The 16,920-nt window shown below is 59.6% G+C and overlaps 1 protein-coding gene across 5 annotated transcripts in view; it reads right to left on the minus strand.

Annotated features, from left to right (window-relative positions):
* Positions 1-16,920, minus strand: part of GPR107 (G protein-coupled receptor 107) — a 57,940-nt gene that overhangs the window by 9,677 nt on the left and 31,343 nt on the right. For all 5 annotated transcript variants that reach the window (XM_029921002.1, XM_029921001.1, XM_029921004.1 and 2 more), the window contains 5 exons: positions 14,803-14,878; positions 12,953-13,026; positions 12,493-12,610; positions 9,772-9,902; positions 7,833-7,876 (listed from right to left, as the gene is read on the minus strand). In XM_029921002.1, coding sequence (XP_029776862.1) covers positions 7,833-7,876; positions 9,772-9,902; positions 12,493-12,610; positions 12,953-13,026; positions 14,803-14,878 — 443 coding nt within the window. The remainder of the gene's footprint in view (positions 1-7,832; positions 7,877-9,771; positions 9,903-12,492; positions 12,611-12,952; positions 13,027-14,802; positions 14,879-16,920) is intronic.

Raw genomic sequence — 16,920 nt, forward strand, 5'->3', positions numbered from 1 at the left:
ACCCCCCGCTCCTGCGCTCTGCTGGGGTACATCCCCCGCTCCTGCGCTCTACTGGGGTACACCCCCCGCTCCTGCGCTCTGCTGGGGTACACTCCCCGCTCCTGTGCTCTGCTGGGGTACACCCCCCGCTCCTGCGCTCTGCTGGGGTACACCTCCCCCCTCCGGTGCTCTGCTGGGGTACACTTCCTCGCTCCGGGTTCAGCAGCTCTGACCTCGCCACGGTGGGGGTGGGCTGCCACCACAGAAATAGGCAGGGCCGCTACATACAGATCAAGACCCTCTGCCCCCTCCAGGCTGATAGTAAACACTTCAGCCCCGCCACCACGGCCGCCACAGCTGCTCTCTCCACTAGGGACCAGGGCCAGTCCCCGCACCTCCCACGGGCTGAGGCCACAAGTTCCATGAACCCACAGGCACATCTTGCAAATTTCCCTTGTAACAAGCCCTTTAAACGCAACCCTCCTGACTGTGTCCTACCTCTGGATCGCTCAAGGTCGGGGAGCCAGGCCAGCTAACTTCCTGCCACCGCCTATGGCCATGAAATATTGATGACCACAGAGGGTAGCCTGGCTCCCTCCCTGATTAGCAAGCCTTTCATTCATCATAAACCTTCCTGCAGGAGGCAAATTAATTTGGCCTTAATAGCATTCAATTACTGGTTCGGTTAAGAATGGCACCCTGGGTGCAGAAGGCTCTCCTCTTCCCCCACCCCTCCGGCTCTCGATGAGTGGGGGGCAGTCAAGCTCCGGGTTCCGAAAGAAATCCCTGGAATCCTGATCTCCGACACGATTACCAACTAACGGCATCGGCAAGAGGCTCCTGGGAGTAACCAATGTCTCCATCAGGGGACGCTCTGAGAACCCACAGAAAGTCTAAGCCGGTGTTCGGTCTAGAGGCCGTACGTCCACGTCTCGAGCTAGAATGGACTCACGTACGCACGCCCCCTTTAAAGAAGCGAAATTAAAGCAGGCTGATCAGCCTTTAATTTTAAAAGCTTTCTCATCTAGCAACCTCTCTGGCAGTCTTGTTAGGTTTAAAATGAAATCTCTCGGGCTCTTACCCACTTTGCCGTTCCCTCTGCCGCAGGGCGGCTGCTGTCCCTCAGGGAAGGGGAGGCACAGAGGCGCCTCCAGGACCCAGCGAGGCTCGCAGGTGTGCCTGCCCGGCTGGGGACTCACAGAGCTGTGCCGAGGACCGGGCACTGAGACTGAGAAGGGCTGGAAAGTGAAACGGCTGCGGATTTAAAGCTTTGCGCATCCGTGTGGACCTGTGTTCCTTTCATGTTTCTTTGTCACGTGGTCAAGAAGGTGGCCGCCCTCCCAAACCAGCCCACCAGGTCTTGAACGTGAATGCGCCATTCTCCCTGGAGTCACTGGGAAAGGACAGTAATCACAGTGGGACCATTTAAGTAGGAAAAATGCTTTCAGAGTCCCTCCCGAATTTCCTTTGCGGAGATAAACCCAACAAATGACACTCCCGCCCTTCAGCCAGGCGGAGAGAAGCGTCGGGACTGGAGTCCTGGATCCAAGGGGCCGTGACAGGCGCTGGCTGCGGAGGCCCCGACCAAGGAAGGGCTCCCAGCAGGGGCTCAAGGGCGCGCGCGAGGATTCCCATGGGAGCTGGCGGCGCAGCCGAGGCCTGATGGGCCCGGGAGGGAGCAAGAGCCGGGAGGCCGGTGGGCAGCGCGCTCGGAAGGGCAGGTGTGGGGGCTCAGCAGGGAGAGCACCGCGTTGGGAGGAGGAAGCGGCTGCACCAGGGAGAGCCGAGGACAGAGACCACCGGCCGTCCTCCCTGGGGGAGCCGAGGGCCTCAGGGAGCCCCTGCAGGCTCCGGAGCAGGGGCTGCCTCGGGCACATGTACGTTTAGAAAGGATGGAAAGAACCAAGAATGAGAGCCCAACTGAGGCCCAAAGCCTGGACCAGGTGGGAGGCAGAGCCCGCCTGGGAGGCGGCGGACGAGGGAGGCCTGACGTCACAGCCGAGGCAGCCGAAGCAGGGAGGGAGGGAGGGAGTGGGGGCAGCGCGGGCGCTGCACATGTGAACGTCCTGGGTTCAAGTGCCAACTGTGCTGCCTCTTGGGCTGTGTGACCTCAGATAAGCCCCCTAACCTCTCTGAGCCTCAGTTCTTTTTCTTCTCTTTTGGTGCGAAAATGTGGTTTTGTTAAAGCACGAGGGCAGCCGAGAGTTTCCTCAGGATGACGGGCCTGCCCCAGGGTCGCGGGCGGAACTACAGAGACAGCCAGCAGGCGCGGTCGGGGTCCAGCGTCCCAGCGCGAGGGGCGTGCGGCATCGACCCACTCCCAGCCGGGCTGCCCAGGGCGCGGCAGCCACGGCCCCATCTGGCAGGAGTCCGGGCTCTGGCGGGCACGACTGGGCCGAGCGGGAGCCGGTGGGGGGAGGGGCAGCACGCCCCAGGCTCTCCTGGCGGCAGGGCCACCATCTGCACAGTCCGCTGAGCTGGGGGGGGGGGGGCAGTATTCCAGCCCCAGAGGGTGAAACCTCACCAGCAATTATGCAGCGAGCAGAGAGAGGCCCTCAGGAGCGGGGGCGCCCAAGCCCAGGCCGCTGCTTCTGGCCCCACCACGACGGCAAATACGGCCACAGAGCGCCTGGTGGGCGGAAAGTAGGCTCGGACAGGAGTCCAGAGCCCCAAGTTCTCGTCCCCGCACCCCCGCGGCCCGTCCGTCCCTTCCCAGGCCCCGGGTCTGCTCACCGGCAGGAGGAGGTCTTCGTGGTCCCTGGGGAGAACCGCCCTGGGGCCCCTCCTGGGGCCGCCCCTGTTGCGGAACAGGGTTGGCCGGAAGGGCCCTGAAGGACCTCGCAGGGAACCAGGAAGGTCAGGGGCTGGCGGCAGGGAGGGAGGCTCGGGTACCTACCCTCCGGGCCCTTGGGAGGCCAACCTCCTGCTGCGGGCTTCCTCCCCTGCCACCCGAGGAAGAGGCCAGGACTCCATTTCAGGAACTACCCTTTACAGATGCAAACGGAACTGGCGTCCCCAGCCGTTTCAAAAGTTTACCGAGGTCGCCACCTCTGTGCCCGTCCCGAGGAGGTGCTGGCTCTTCCCTGGACTCTCACCTTTCCTCCCTGCGCCTGAGAGGAACTAAGAGCCGGCAAGGGCACAGATGGCCACCTCCCTCTCCAGGGGACTTCCCCGGGGGTCGTGGGACCGGGCCATCGGTCATCACAGTAACCAGGCACCGCTCACGCGCTGTCTGGTGTGACCTCACAACGGCCTCCGTGAAGGAAGGAAAGCGCCGTTACCACGGCCTCCCAGAGGACAGCCTCGGGCCCGGAGAAGTCTAGCAAATCGCCAAGGTCACACACAGCTTGCAAGCGAAGAAGCCGGTACTGCAAACCCAGTCTGCGTTTCCCTAGAGGCCACACTCCCCATGCCCGCGCTCTGCACCCAGAGACGGGCAGCCACGGTGGGGTGACCCCCCCCCGGGCAGCTCACAGTGTGGTGACGCCCCCCCCTCCACCCGGGCAGCTCACGGCGCGGTGACCCTCCTCCCTGGGCAGCTCACATGGCAGTGATCCCCTGGACAGCCCGGGGCTCAAATTGCCAGGCAATTCCCGGGAGCCGCGGCAATCCAGTCCCAGGAGCTAATACCAGAGAATTTATGAGACACACAGATGCAAAGGCCCATGACAGTCCCTTAAAGGATGAAAAATTTCCCAAACAATCCTTCCTGGGATATGAGGAAAGCCGTGAGGCTTAAAGCCACCCCCCTTTCCTCCGGCTTCCTCCCTGCCTCGCGTCAGGGGGAAGGTTGAACATAAAAATTAGAGAAGTAAGGACGACAGCAAAGCCTGGACGGCGTCGGCGTCGCTCCGACTCAGCCCCGAGCTCCGCGTTCCTACAGTCTGCTTAAGCTCCCAGCTCGAGTCCGCGGGGGAGGGGACAGCTGCCCTCATTTCCCTGGTCACGCACAGGCCCGAGGGCCAGGCCGCACGCTGATGCGGGGCCACGCTTGTCTGAACGCGCCCATCTGGGGGCGAGATCCGCTCACTGGGCCCCCTCACCCCCCGAAGAGGCGATGGCACTGGTCCGTCCCAGTGTCCGGAGCACGTGCGGGAACGGCCGTGATGAGACAAGAACTCTCGTTTGCAAACCGCTGAGGGTCACGTGAAAAGTGGGTCAAGCCACGTTTCCGACACGCGTGTAACCCAGTGACCCAGGAGGGGCCGAGTTCACTGGACCTTGCGGCGGTGGGCTCCGTCCGACTGCAGGTAAAGGTCACCTTCAAGGAACAACAAACAGGAAGCTGCAAAAACAGCCCAACAGCTTGGCCTGGCCAGGAAGGCTGACTCTCTAAGGATTCTGCTCTCATGTCTGCCAGGTCTCTGCTTTGCCCCACGTCTGCTCTAGAAGCTCATCAAAGGTCCGGCGGGAGCGGGGTACTGAGGACCCACATTGATCTGACTCCCCTCCCGTCCCTCGGCCAGCCTGCAGCATGCGCAATGCCAGGAGCCTCGCTCGGGAGACGTCACAGCTGGGCGGGGGGTGGCCACTCTTGAGTGAATCAGCCCCCCACCCCCACCCCAGCAACGCCACAGAATCGGCCGCTCACGGCGCTGCGGCCCGGATGGCACTAAAGCCCTGGCCAGCTCATCCACTGTCGCTCCCGTATCATCAGCGCAAATGTCAACAGCAGAAACTGATGACCGTGTCTGCTGACAAGAACAGTTTTGACCCTAAGGACCCTCTTGAGAACTGCTGCCCTAAAACACATTCCCCATGGCCACAGAAACTTCCGGAACGTGGGAGCAGCTCAGGGGGAAGCCCTTCCTCTATGACCCCTACAACTAGCCAAGTACCATCTGTTTACAGGCCTTTGAAGCGGACATAAAAGCCCGGAGACCTCGGAACACTTCCCCAAACCTTCCCGGGAACCACGGAGGGGTGGCGGTGCGGAGAAGCCCAGCAGCAGCAGACCGTTCGGAAAGCGCATGCTGTCTCCCGCCGTCCTTCCGCAGGTCGGTCCCCTGGGGAAGGACACTGGAGAAAGGGAGGCAGGGGCAGCAGGCGATGCCGGCAGGCAGAACATGGCGCCGGAGCTGCGGCCTCTGCGCGAGGCTCAGCGTAGCTTCCTCTCCGAGAATGCAGGGCGCGGTGACGCTAAGTGATGGAGGACACAAAGACACAGCTGAAGGCCAGGGGCAACTCCAACCTCAGTGTTTCCCCCGGTTCGGTCAGGAGGCCTCCCGAGACGAGGAAGTGACTGGCACCCACATGAGCCCTCTGAAGCCGCAGAGCGTGCCTCCCTTGCTGAGGTCAGAGGTCAGCCCGAACTGCACTCACTCCCACAGTCTTATGCCCCAGTCACTGTCAAGGTCGTGTGTTGAGTCAATGGCATCATGAGCCTCCACACGGAACCAGAGCCCCACCCCCATCCAGCAAAAGGCTCCCAAGTCCAGCAGCACACATTCCCGCCTGTGGCCCTCACTTTGCCAGCCGCCTCTGGGACGGGCCAGGTCTCAGAAGGACTGAGGAGCCTGGGGGGTCGATCAGAGGACCCTGGAAGCTGCGGCGGGGGTGTGTGTGGGGGTGCTGTTCCTGAGAGTTCCCTGCAGGGGGGATGTGTCCGTGGGAACACGGCTGCCCTGACTCTGGAAGTGTTAGAGGCGTACCATTTCTCAAGGTACTAAGTGAAACATGCATTTGCAGATTAGCTAAATATCAGCCACAGCCTACGGTTCAAGTCAGCAAAAGGACACAGGTCAGGACACCCCCCCCCTTCAAGCTGGCTCTGTGCCCGTCAAGGGGGTTGTGACGTCCCGAGGAGAGCCCTGGTGTGACGGGGCCGCTCTCTGCTGAAGAGGCCCCATGCTGTCACCTGGTGGAGAAAACGAGGAAGTGCCTCGTGTGTGTCGCCAGCGATGACCAGAGCGTCCCTGTTCTATGGGGGCCCTTCACCCAGGATCCTTGCAGGGGACGATCCCCATCCCATCCTGGGCGTCACCTGTGCTGTCCACCCCAGGCGGAACACCTGACCAAGAGCTCGGGGAGTTAAGGGGCACATTCGCATCATCACCACGGCCACCCTGAACCCTGGAGGGCTGGGTGCAGAAGGGGAGAGGCAGGCAGAGGGGCAGGATGGGGCAGGGGGGTAGAGAACGGGGGAGGGAGCTGGCGAGGAGGGGCCAGAGGAACTTATCAACCGAAAGACCTCGCCCTTGGGACTTTAACACACTTTCAGCCAAGGAGTAAGAAACACAAATCTCAAGATACTGAAATGTATCAAGATGAAAAAGTAAAGTATCTCAATACATCCAAAAATCGTTTTAATTAGAAAAAAACTTTTTTTGAGTACTGTCTATCCCCCATGTGGGGCTCAACCCACAACCCTGGGGTCAGGAGTCATGTTCCCCACTGCCAACAGGCCCCTGTTCCCCAAGCCAACAGGCCCCTTCAATATGTTAAAATGAAGAGACCGACCACTTTGTTGTTATAAAAATAACAAAGTCATCTTTTGATATGACAGGCCCAGAAAAGGGAGAAAAAGACAAGACTATCCCCAAATAATGGTTATTCCCAAGAAGGTGAGCATTCATTTTCTACTTTGGGTTTTCCGGTCTACAGCAGGCACTTTAGGAAGATTCTAGTTTGTCTCTGGTTTTTTGCAATCTCTCTGCCCCCTCCATTCCAAGAAGGCAGGATGGCTCCCGGGAGGCTCTGCGGCCAGGCTGAAAGCGACAGTCCACGCAGAGTGCAAGCTGAAACTCACTGGGGAGAGTCTGTCCTGGAGGGAGAGGGGAACCGGGTTCTTTGAAGAGAAGGAGGGGGGCTACACGAGCTAGTCCCCAGGACCAGGAAGAAGACGCGAGCTGGCGGGTTCTGGGAGTGGAGGCTGTGTCCACCCAGAGGCCGGCGGGCCTGCGGAGCCCGGACTCGGTCCCGGCCGGGGCTCCCAGGGGCACGCCAGGCCGCCCCCCACCAGGGGCCCAAACCCCGGGAGTCACAGACGCCCCCGAGGGCTGTGCTCTACAGAAGAACCCCCGCGTCTCACCGGACATGGGGCGAAGCCCTGAAAGCGGGTCTAGTTCAACTTACAGAAAATAGCACGGTACTAATTGTAGGCAAGTGTGAAGTAAAGATTTGTGCCTATTACCTGATTTCCAATTTTCCTAAGATGAACCCACATGACTTTTATAATTAAAACAAAACGAAACAGGTCAGCGACAAAACGTCATCAACACCACCAGATACATGATCTGCCTCCAAGAACGTGACTTCCCGGCCCCGGAGGCCACTCCAGCACTGACAGACTCTGCTCCGGGGTCTGAGGTCCCCTTCAGGCCCCCGCAGTCCGGGTCGGGCACGCCTCACCTACGCTCAGAATCACACGGAACATTTCCTTTGTGGCTTCTTTCCTTAGGAGGCACGGTTAGAAAAGCAAGGAGATCCAGAAGGCTCTAATGGCACAACCATTTAAAAACCAGAGAGCTTCAGAGCCTCCCTCTGGCGTCAGCCTCCTCTTAAATTAATCCCGACACGTCTATTTTGAAAGCGTTAAATCAGCAGGAAGGGGTGCTTTACACGGAGCCATCCCCAATCCACCATACCTCCTGTTCCCACAGCCAAGTGTGATCCGGTGCTTCCTAGACAAGATTTTTCTCCTGACTCAGTTCGGAGAAGGTGAAAATCATGCTCAGGAGTGGAAACGCGATGAATCATCTCAATAAGCAGCGATCACCCCAAAGCTCCTACACAACCGATCCCTGCAGAGTCCGCAGCCTGCCTCTCCAGCAAACCCCCACACCTGCTCTCGTGGAGCCCCCCCACCAGCCCCCCCGCCTCCCGGCAGCGCCAAGGAGCACAAGGGAACTTGCCTTTTCCATCTGTGGCTGATGCTTCTTGTAAATGCCTGATGGACCTAAAAATAAACACGTGGAGAACAAGAGGTCAGCTCACAACCCGATTCTTCTCTGTGTCCAACACTAGCAACTTAAGGCCTTGAATTCCTCAGTCATAAGCTGAAGGGCTGGCCGGACAGTTCCAGAGCACTGTCTCGACCAACGTGACCCCTGCTACCCAGCACCCGCCGCGTGTGGCGCTCCAGCCCGAGGGTTAAGGTGTGAGGGGAAAAGCCAAACGCAATCATTTCAATGCTCCTGATCTCTCTCTCCACCTAAAACCTCCTTCCCCAACCACCGTGTTCCCTGACAACGCAGTGGGGTGCACCTGCTACCCAGAGACCACCCCCCTCAGCCCCCCAGAGGCCGGAGGCTGGCCTCTACAGTCTAGGCTAGGAGCCTGTGAGCACAGGGCTTCCTGCACATTCGGCATTTCGCCGTCGGGAGATCTGGAACCCGGCTGCAGAGCGGCAGCCTCTGGGGAGTCCTTTCTCCTGCTGCGAGGTGCCAGGACGCTAATTACCAGCAGTGTGGTTCAGATGGGGGAACACGAGCATTATTAAAGGGGCTATGGGAAAGGCTGTCTCAGGACGAGGGCAGATCGGGCAGATCTGGCCCAGGGGGAGGGGGAGGGGGAGGGCTCACAGACGGGGCCGCCTGCCCTCCACTTGCCAGCGGAGAAGCGTTTTCTCCTAGGGCCGCTGCCCCCTGCCCACCTGGGAGGGCCGGATGGCTCAGTGCTCAGCAGCTGGCGCCAAGCTCATGCCGCCAGAGTCTGAAGGCTTCAGAGGCCATCGATTCTGATCCTTAAGCTACATCTAGTGCCTGATGCCTTGTGTTTTACAGCAACTTTCACGATATTCACTCCTGAGAATCTTGCTGTATGGCATCAGCTCCTTTGCGCCACCACGGACAAGGGGAGGGGACTGGCCACGTGTAGCCTTATCGCTCACCGGCATCTTCCCCAAACCCCCTGGGGGTCCTTCCTTTTGCTGAAAGCAGCAGCCGGAAGAGCGGGGCTTGCACTATTCCCGGCCAGCGAGAAGCCTCCTCTCCGAAGCCAGTGCTGGTGACCCTGCTGCGGGCACGACACAGGGAGGTGGGGGGACTGGAAAGACCCCTCCTCCGCCTCTGGGAGCTGCCGGCTGTGCTGACCTATGTGCAACGTGTCATGTACGACGGATGAGGGTCAAGGGTGAGTCTAGCCGGCTGGAATGAGGGCTGCACTCCAGTGGTACATGTTTTAAATCATCAGAATAACCTACGGCCTGACAGACTCCAGGATCCTGAAACACAGGCGTTCACTGCAGTGCGGACCACTTTACCTTGAACGAAACACAGGTAAATCTGCGCTGGCCTTCTTCCCTCGACTTGCTTCCTACCGAACCAGCGATGCCCTTCACTTGGCGGAACATTTAAGGATTTCTTCTCTCAACCACGGCGGACCTGGCACTACGCCGCTTTTCACACTGCCAAGCTCAGCGCGTGCCTCCCAAGCCTGCCCCTCTGAGGCCCGGGCCTGTCAGCACGTGGAGAATGCGAGCTAGATTCCTCTCCCCCACCTAGCTGGCAGGAAAGGGCTCGTTACGGGATTTCTTGACTCTCCCCCCTCCGAATCCACGCTCCTGCCGAGTTCTCCTTTCCAGACTCTTCTCTGTTACCTAAACTGGGCTAAAGGCCAACGTGCCAGAGGAGCTGTACCGGAACACACGGAGGGAGCGGATCGAGACCCGGATTCCAGGCTCCAGCCCCTGGACGCGGACTCCGTCAGCCTGGGGACCCTTGAAGCCGCTACTGTTAAACCGAGGCCCCGTGTGAATCGGACCAGGTCTGAACGATGGACTCGGTGGCCTGGACCCGTCTTGAGGCACGAGCCTTGGGGCGTACCGAGGCCCCCCTCCCGGCGGGCACTCACCACACCACTGGGAAGAGGATGGCCCCGCAGCACAGCAGGTCCACGAGAAACAGAGAGTCCTTCCACAGCCCGTACTCCGTGGTCCCCTCCTCGGTGGACTCGATGATGATGTAGGCCACGTTCGCCAGGACCTGCGTGACACGAGAAGGGGCTGAGGCCCTGAAGCCAGGCCAGGCCTCTCCAACAGCAGCCGCAAGAGCGGGCGGACGCTTGGGTCTACGGCCCCGACCACGGCCATGGCACTCCCCCCAGGGCCACACGCGTTCCCGAACACCCCACGCTGCCATCCAGGAGCGGTCTCTGCACCCTCCTCCCGAGCGAAGGCTCTGAGCAACAGTCAGGTGCACACGAGGCTGTGTGGTTTCCAAGGAAGGTCGTATGAAGGGCACTGCCGCCAGCTGCCCCAAGGATGCCAAGGTGGATACCAGGCAGGGAAAAGAGGCCGAGGAGCCCCGCTGCTCCGGCCCAGGAGAAGGAGGCGGGTGAAGACTGAGGCGATCCCAGCCACAGTCGGAATCACTGCTGTCTGTCACCGCATTTGGGGGGGATCCGTGACGCAGCACAGACCATGGGGACCCTCTGCTTTGCTTTGAAGGCCACTGAGGCCCTGGCAGGGCCACTCGGGGCTGAGCGGGTGGCAGCGCGTGTCCAGATCCTGGGGGCCCGGGATCTCCCTGCGCAGCTGCCGCTTCCCACGGCCAGTCTTCCAAGTGCCAGGGGGGATCACAGAGACCAGGGCCACGAGAACGGCAGACTGGGGCCCGGCGCTCGAGTGGCCACGCTGCTCTGGCTCGGGAGTGACCTCACCCAGGGCCCTTGCACAAGGGCATGGCGCGCCCGCATCCACGTCCCGCTGCACTTGGCCTCAGGGGTCCAGTCCTGGCACCGGTGTGCTGCGAGGGGCCCCAGGGCTGGCTAACTGGGGCGGCAGAAACCTGCACGGCCTAGGAGACGCCCCGGAGAGTTCCAGTACGTGCGGGAGCACGGATCACAAGGCCACGGTCCCAAACACTCCGCTCGCCTGCTGTAAAGTCACCCCGCACGCTCTGACAAGGTACACACAATCTGTCACGCGGCTACTGGGCACGTCTCGAAGCAGTTTCTCTCTCTAGGAGCTTTCCGGGAAACGACCCCAGGAGCCGCACTTCACTGGACACAAATGGCAAACCTACTCTGAAATCCCGGTCTCCCTCCGTCCTCGCGCCCACACGTGGGACCCCACCTATGAAGACAGAGCGGAAGCGAAGGCTCCCCCAGCTTAAGTCCCTGAGTCCGCCCAGACCTTAGTGCCCGCTCCCCACACACGACAAAGCGTCCCCTGGCGCGGAAGAGTGCCAAAGGCGTCCTTCGAAGTCCGTGCGCACGTCCTGTACGTCTCTCACTTCTCACGCGGAGCTGTGCCCCGGCTCCCGTGGCCACGAAGATAGTTTTAGCTTTCTGGCTGACGTTCAAGGCCTTCCCAGACTAGTCTCTGTTTATCAAGGCCTAACTTCCCTCAATTCTTTAAGCGCCCTGTTTCCTCGGAGGTGCCTGCCATGTAACCTTGTGTCCAGCCCCCTCGGGTGCCGAAGCCGGAAGGCTGGCCCATCACACCCCAGCTCGGGTGGGGCCGGGAGGTCGGCCTGGAGCGATGGCGGCAGCTCCAGGGGGGGAGATGGCATGTGCGAGGCAGGGGGGTGGGGGGAGGACATGGGCCCTCCCTCATGAGCTCAGATGCAGAACTTGACCTGGGGCCGGTGAGGTGGCCCTGGGGGCCCCGGCCAAGCTCCACACGGATCCTCAGCATCTCTGCTGGCCACCTGCCATGCGTCTTTCCCTCAGTGTCTAGGTGAGGCCCTTCTCTGCCCTCAAGCCTTCCGGATCATTCAAATTCGGGTGAGGAGTCTCTCCTGGGAAACCCACAGCAACTGGCCTGCACCATTCATACGGTGCTAACCTAAATCCCGTGTCACCATTGAAGGTGGCTCCGCACCGAACACTGCCAGACTGCGGTCACCAGAGTGAGCTGCTGACCTGGGGACCCGGGGGGGAGGTTGTCCCCCCCTTCCCCTGCCACACCCACGCTGTGCCCCCCCACCCCCACCACCCAGGGAGATCAGCCAAGGAGAACAACTGTATCAAACACATGGTCTTTGGTCAAGCAGAGCAAGCCCCGTGCACTCCTGCTGAGCCCTCTATGTTTCCTGAGAGTTCTCTACACCTGGTGTCTGCTTCCAGTAAGACCGTCATGTAGACGACAAGGTTCCTCTCCCGAGGCGCTCACGGCCTGGGAAGGCTGGCCTCAGCCCCCGGTCCTGATCCAGCGAGGGTCTGACCGAGGGCTGCCCTGATGTCTACCTAGCGTTCCACCTTGTGAAAACTCACTGGTGTCACTCATGGCTTTAATAATTTAATATTTTTTGAACAGAATCGCTGTGTGCCCAAGGGTGGCTAAGGGGGCCACTTGCCGAGGGGAGCCGGGCGCAGGAAGGCAGGCAGCACACTCCCGGACCTCCCAGAGCCTCTCTACTCGAGGTGCAGGCGCCCACACACCGCTGGCCAGGGGACTGACGGCAGGCAGCCCTCGGGGCAATGACCCTAGGCCTGGGTCGGTTGGAGAGAATGGCCAGGGGCAAAGCTGGGCTTCGGGGTGAGCCGACGCCCTCTCCCTGGGCAGGCCAGGCGCTGAGCTGTGAGAAGCGTGGGGACACAGCCAGGCCACACGAGCTTGGGTCCCTTTACCTGGAGCGGGATGACGATCATGAAGATCTTCTTGTCTTTGTCGGAGAGGATGTGCTTGATGAAGGCCCAGCCGGTGCCGATGAGCGCGATGGTGATGAACAGCAGCGCCCCCTTCAGGCTGTGAAAGAACGGATTTCTGATGCCCACGGCCTCCCCAGACTCCCTCTGCTGGTCCCACCGCACGGCTCATCCACGACTGCGCATGCGTCTCGGAAAAGAGGGGGCCACATTCAGGAACCGCCTCTGGGGCGAGGCGGCACACAGTCCGCTCCTCACCCCACTACCCGAGCGGCTCACCCGCCCCCTCCCCCCCCGGCCCCCGGAGGCAAGCCCCTCCTGGGAGCAGGCCAGCAGCCCCAGTACGGCAGGACCCCAGAGAGGCCGCCGGGGGGGAGGGCAGGGCTCTCCCCCCACGGCCTCCCCCGCGACCAGGGGTCCCCATGTCCCCGTGCACACTCACAGGTGAGTGATGTAGTACACGACAGCCCAGCCCTCGATCGGGAAGCCCTGGGACGAGATGTAGTGGTAGTCGACCTGCAACCAGACCAGCGCATTTCAGAAAGGCCCCCTGCCGCACGCCTTCCTGCGCACAAACAGGAAACACCACCAAGGCCCCCGTGATGGGGGTGTCCCCTCCACCGCTCGCCCTGACCCCTCACTCGTCCGCCCACAGAGAAGCATGTAAGTGTGCTAACGTGAGCAGGCATGAGAAACGGGCCACGAGGTTGTGACGCCGCCAGCACGCAGGCTGGGTCCCTCCTGGGGCAGGTGACGCATGGGGACCAGTGGCTGCCTGTTCTGGTCTTGAAAGTCTCCACTGTCCCAAGGCCACAGGTCTTTTCAGTTTCACAGCCAAGAACTTCCCCTGGCAGACCCTAGCCTATTACAGAAATCAGTCGGTCGGCAAACAAAGCCCAACGTGGAATTATCTAGGTTCAACTGCTTGGGTTTTCTTTGTTTTTTTGAAAACAATCTGGAATTTAGAGCTACTTAGAGCCAACAACGTGTGTTACTTCAAGTGGCAAGTTTCAGAGATGCCTGTGGGGCTCAGTCGGTTGAACATCTGACTCCTGCTTTTGGCTCAGGTCATGATCTCACGGTTCATGAAAGTGAGCCCCACGTGGGGCTCTGCACTGTTAGCGATTCTTGAGACTCCCGCCCCCCCTCTCTCTGCCCCCTTCCCAGCTGGCACATGCAAGAGCTCTCTCTCGAAGATAAATAAATGATAGAAAAAAAAAATAAAATAAAAAATACAGTAAAATAAAATAAAATATAAGATAAAATTAAAACAAAACAAAATGAAACAAAACAAACTAAACTAAAACATGGCAGGTTCCAGCAGCGCACTCAGAATGCTTCCTGGGACAACTCACAAATCAGTTTCCTCATTCTATCACAAACGGCTCCCTGGATATTACAGTGACTCAAGGATCCTGCCATTCATCACCCAGAAGTTTCCAGAAAGAATCTTTTTTGTTAGTTTAATTTTGAGAGACCGACAGAGCGAGAACAGGGGAGGGCAGGGAAAGGAGGAGACACAGAATCCGAAGCAGCTCCAGGCTCCGAGCTAGCGGTCAGCACAGAGCCCAACGTGGTGCTCGAACCCACGAACCATGAGATCATGACCTGAGCCAAAGTCAGACACTCACCGGATGGAGCCCCCCATGCAACCCCCCCGATAAAGAATCTTTTAACTTAGATCCAAATCGGAAATGATCCAGACAACCGTCATTTCTAGAGATGCTAGGGACACAGCACGACTCCTCCAGTGACACGTGTCGGTGCAGGAGCGAGTCTGGGCGCCGGCGCCCTCACAGGTGGGGCCGCGGGGGCCTCGGGGGCCGACGGCCCAGGCTGCCTCCCGCCGCACCAGGACTGACTATGCGGAGCGCGAGCTCGAGTCGCACCCCTCGGTCCCCAGAGCATCGCTCGCCCCTTGAGCATGTACCCCAGCGCTGGGCTTCTAATAGAACGGGAAGATGCTCAGAAAAATAAAGTCGTGGGAAGAATTCAGCAGGTGGCGCCCTCATCTCAAGAAAGGACTTAAAAAAAAAAAAAGGAATGAAAGCAGGAAGTGCTCTGGGAAAACCCTGAGCAGCTGGCAGCGTGAGCAAAGCCTCAGGCCAGGTCAGGGAGGGGGCAGGGACTTGTCCCTGTGCCGGTCCCTCCTGCACCGAAGGAGGCTCCCTGGGAAAAGGCCTTCTTTCATCTCGGGTGTCCCCCAACCCATCTCCCCTTCCGTCCAACTCCTCTTTCCGGATGAGAGGCCCGGCACACCGCCTCGCGGGGACCCCGAGTACCAACACGTACCGCGTGGAACACCAGGGAGAGAGACTTGGTGAAGGGCAGGGCCGCCATCAGCCAGTGGATTTTAAATACGTCATTCCTAGAAACGCAGAAACGAAAGCATTAAAAGAATGTTCCGGTCCTCCAAAGGACAGCCAAGCTCCATCATCAGATCCGTTTACAAGGAAGCGGTGTGGTCTAAGCAAGCCACAAACACGAAGCCTTTTTGGAGACGCAGCGTCCGCCAGCAGAAGCGGACCCGATGGAGCCCCGGAGGCCCCTGCACTGTGACCGCAGCTCAGGCACCGAGGCCGACGAGACGAGTTCCAGCTCCCGGTGAGACGGAAATCTCCGCGGCCTGCCAGCCTCGTGCCCAGAGCCACTCTGGAAAGGCCTCAGAGGCAAGAACGAGGCGGCGGGACCTACAGAGCTGGAGGGAGGCCCCGGGGGTAGCGGGTGCCTGGGCACAGCTGTAGGGGCGCAGATGCAGGGGAGAGCAGCGGCCCAGAGGGAGGTGGGCCGGGAGCCAGGTGGTGTGCAGGGTGGTGCCCGTCCCCCTGCCCTCAGGGCTGGGACCAGCCAGGGGGGAGAAGCGCCCACTCCCACGGCCGGGCCTACACGGGTACTCGCCTACCTTCGGGCTGCCAGCCATTCAGTTCCTCTAGCCTTTCCCACCTCACCCAAGGAATTAACCTAATGGGACACAAGCCGGTTCTGGCATACGACAGATGAGGGGCAGCCGACTGGTTGGAGAAGGATAGACTCTTACCAACTGGCCTGGAGAAAATCCGCCAAATCCTGTGTGTGCGTGTGTGCATGTGCGTGCGCGTGCATGTGCGTGCGCGTGCATGTGCGTGCATGTGTGTGTGCGCAGCTGCTTCCCTACATTTACATAAAGGAGGACTCCGGATGGATTTCATGGCTAAACGTAACCTAACATCTTTTTTTTTTTTTTTAATTTTTTAATGTCTTTATTTCATTTTGAGAGAGAGACAGAGAGTGAGCAGGGGAGGGGCAGAGGGAAAGGGAGACACAGAATCTGAAGCAGGCTCCAGTCTCTGGGCTGTCAGCACAGAGCCCGACGTGGGGCTCGAACGCAGGAACCATGAGATCGTGACCTGAGTTGAAGTCGGATGCTTAACCGACTGAGCCACCCAGGTGCCCCAACATAACTTACCATCTTTTGTGACCTTGGAGGAGGAAAAGGCTTCTTCCAAGAAGGACTGCCCAAGAGACTAAAATTAGAGAGCTCTGACTCTACTAATGTGAAAGACTTCCATTCAACAACAAATACCACGGATAAGTTTAACAGACTGGGGGGAAGAAATCTGTAACGTCTGAGACAGAAGAAGGACGGATGTCCAAAATATGCAAGAAACTCGTGTAAAGCGACAAGAAAATGACAGAAAGCCCAAAGAAAACTTGCAAAGCGTCAAGGCAGTCACAAGAAGGGGAGCCCAGATGGTCACAAATCCCTAGAAAGAGACTTTACATCATTAGTGTTTAGAGAAATGCAAAATGAAATGAAGCCCCAGTCTCTACCCATCAGACTGGCAAAAATCAGAGGGTGGCAGCGGTGGGGGGGCAGGAAGCCTCCGTGCTGCTGGCGAAGCAGAGGCTGCTGTGGGCAGGCTGGGGGCGGGCACTTAATGAAACCCAGTAAGATCCTACATCCTGCCCAGGGCACCTGCTTCTGGAAGTGTGCCTCAGAGGCGGCACGGGGTCGTATGGGGATGGGGGGCGGGGGAGGGGGGGGGGAAGGTCATGACAACAAGGCTTGGGGTAACAGGTGGATGGAGGCCGAGGGAGGGGTCCCTCACCAAGGGGATGGGTAAGTAAAACATGGGCATACGCACTAAGGAGTGGCCAAAACTGAATGAGCCAGATGGACACAGAGCGGTGTGACTAGGTCTTTAAAAAGATACCAGTGCGTGAGGAAAGGCGTGAGAACAGCGTCTTTAGCTAGTGCAGTTTACACAAATCACAAACATGCGCAACACCCCCCCCCCCCACCGGAGCAGCTGGGAAGGAACGACAGGGGGGTCAGGGACAAAGGGGAAATGAAGACCAGGGGCCTTGCACAGACCGATAAGGAGGGTGTGGCACGAAGTGACGCACGCTGCCTTCCGGGCATTTCCTCCC

This window comes from Suricata suricatta, chromosome 13 (genome assembly GCF_006229205.1).
Source record: "Suricata suricatta isolate VVHF042 chromosome 13, meerkat_22Aug2017_6uvM2_HiC, whole genome shotgun sequence".
Taxonomy (NCBI): Eukaryota; Metazoa; Chordata; class Mammalia; order Carnivora; family Herpestidae; genus Suricata; species Suricata suricatta.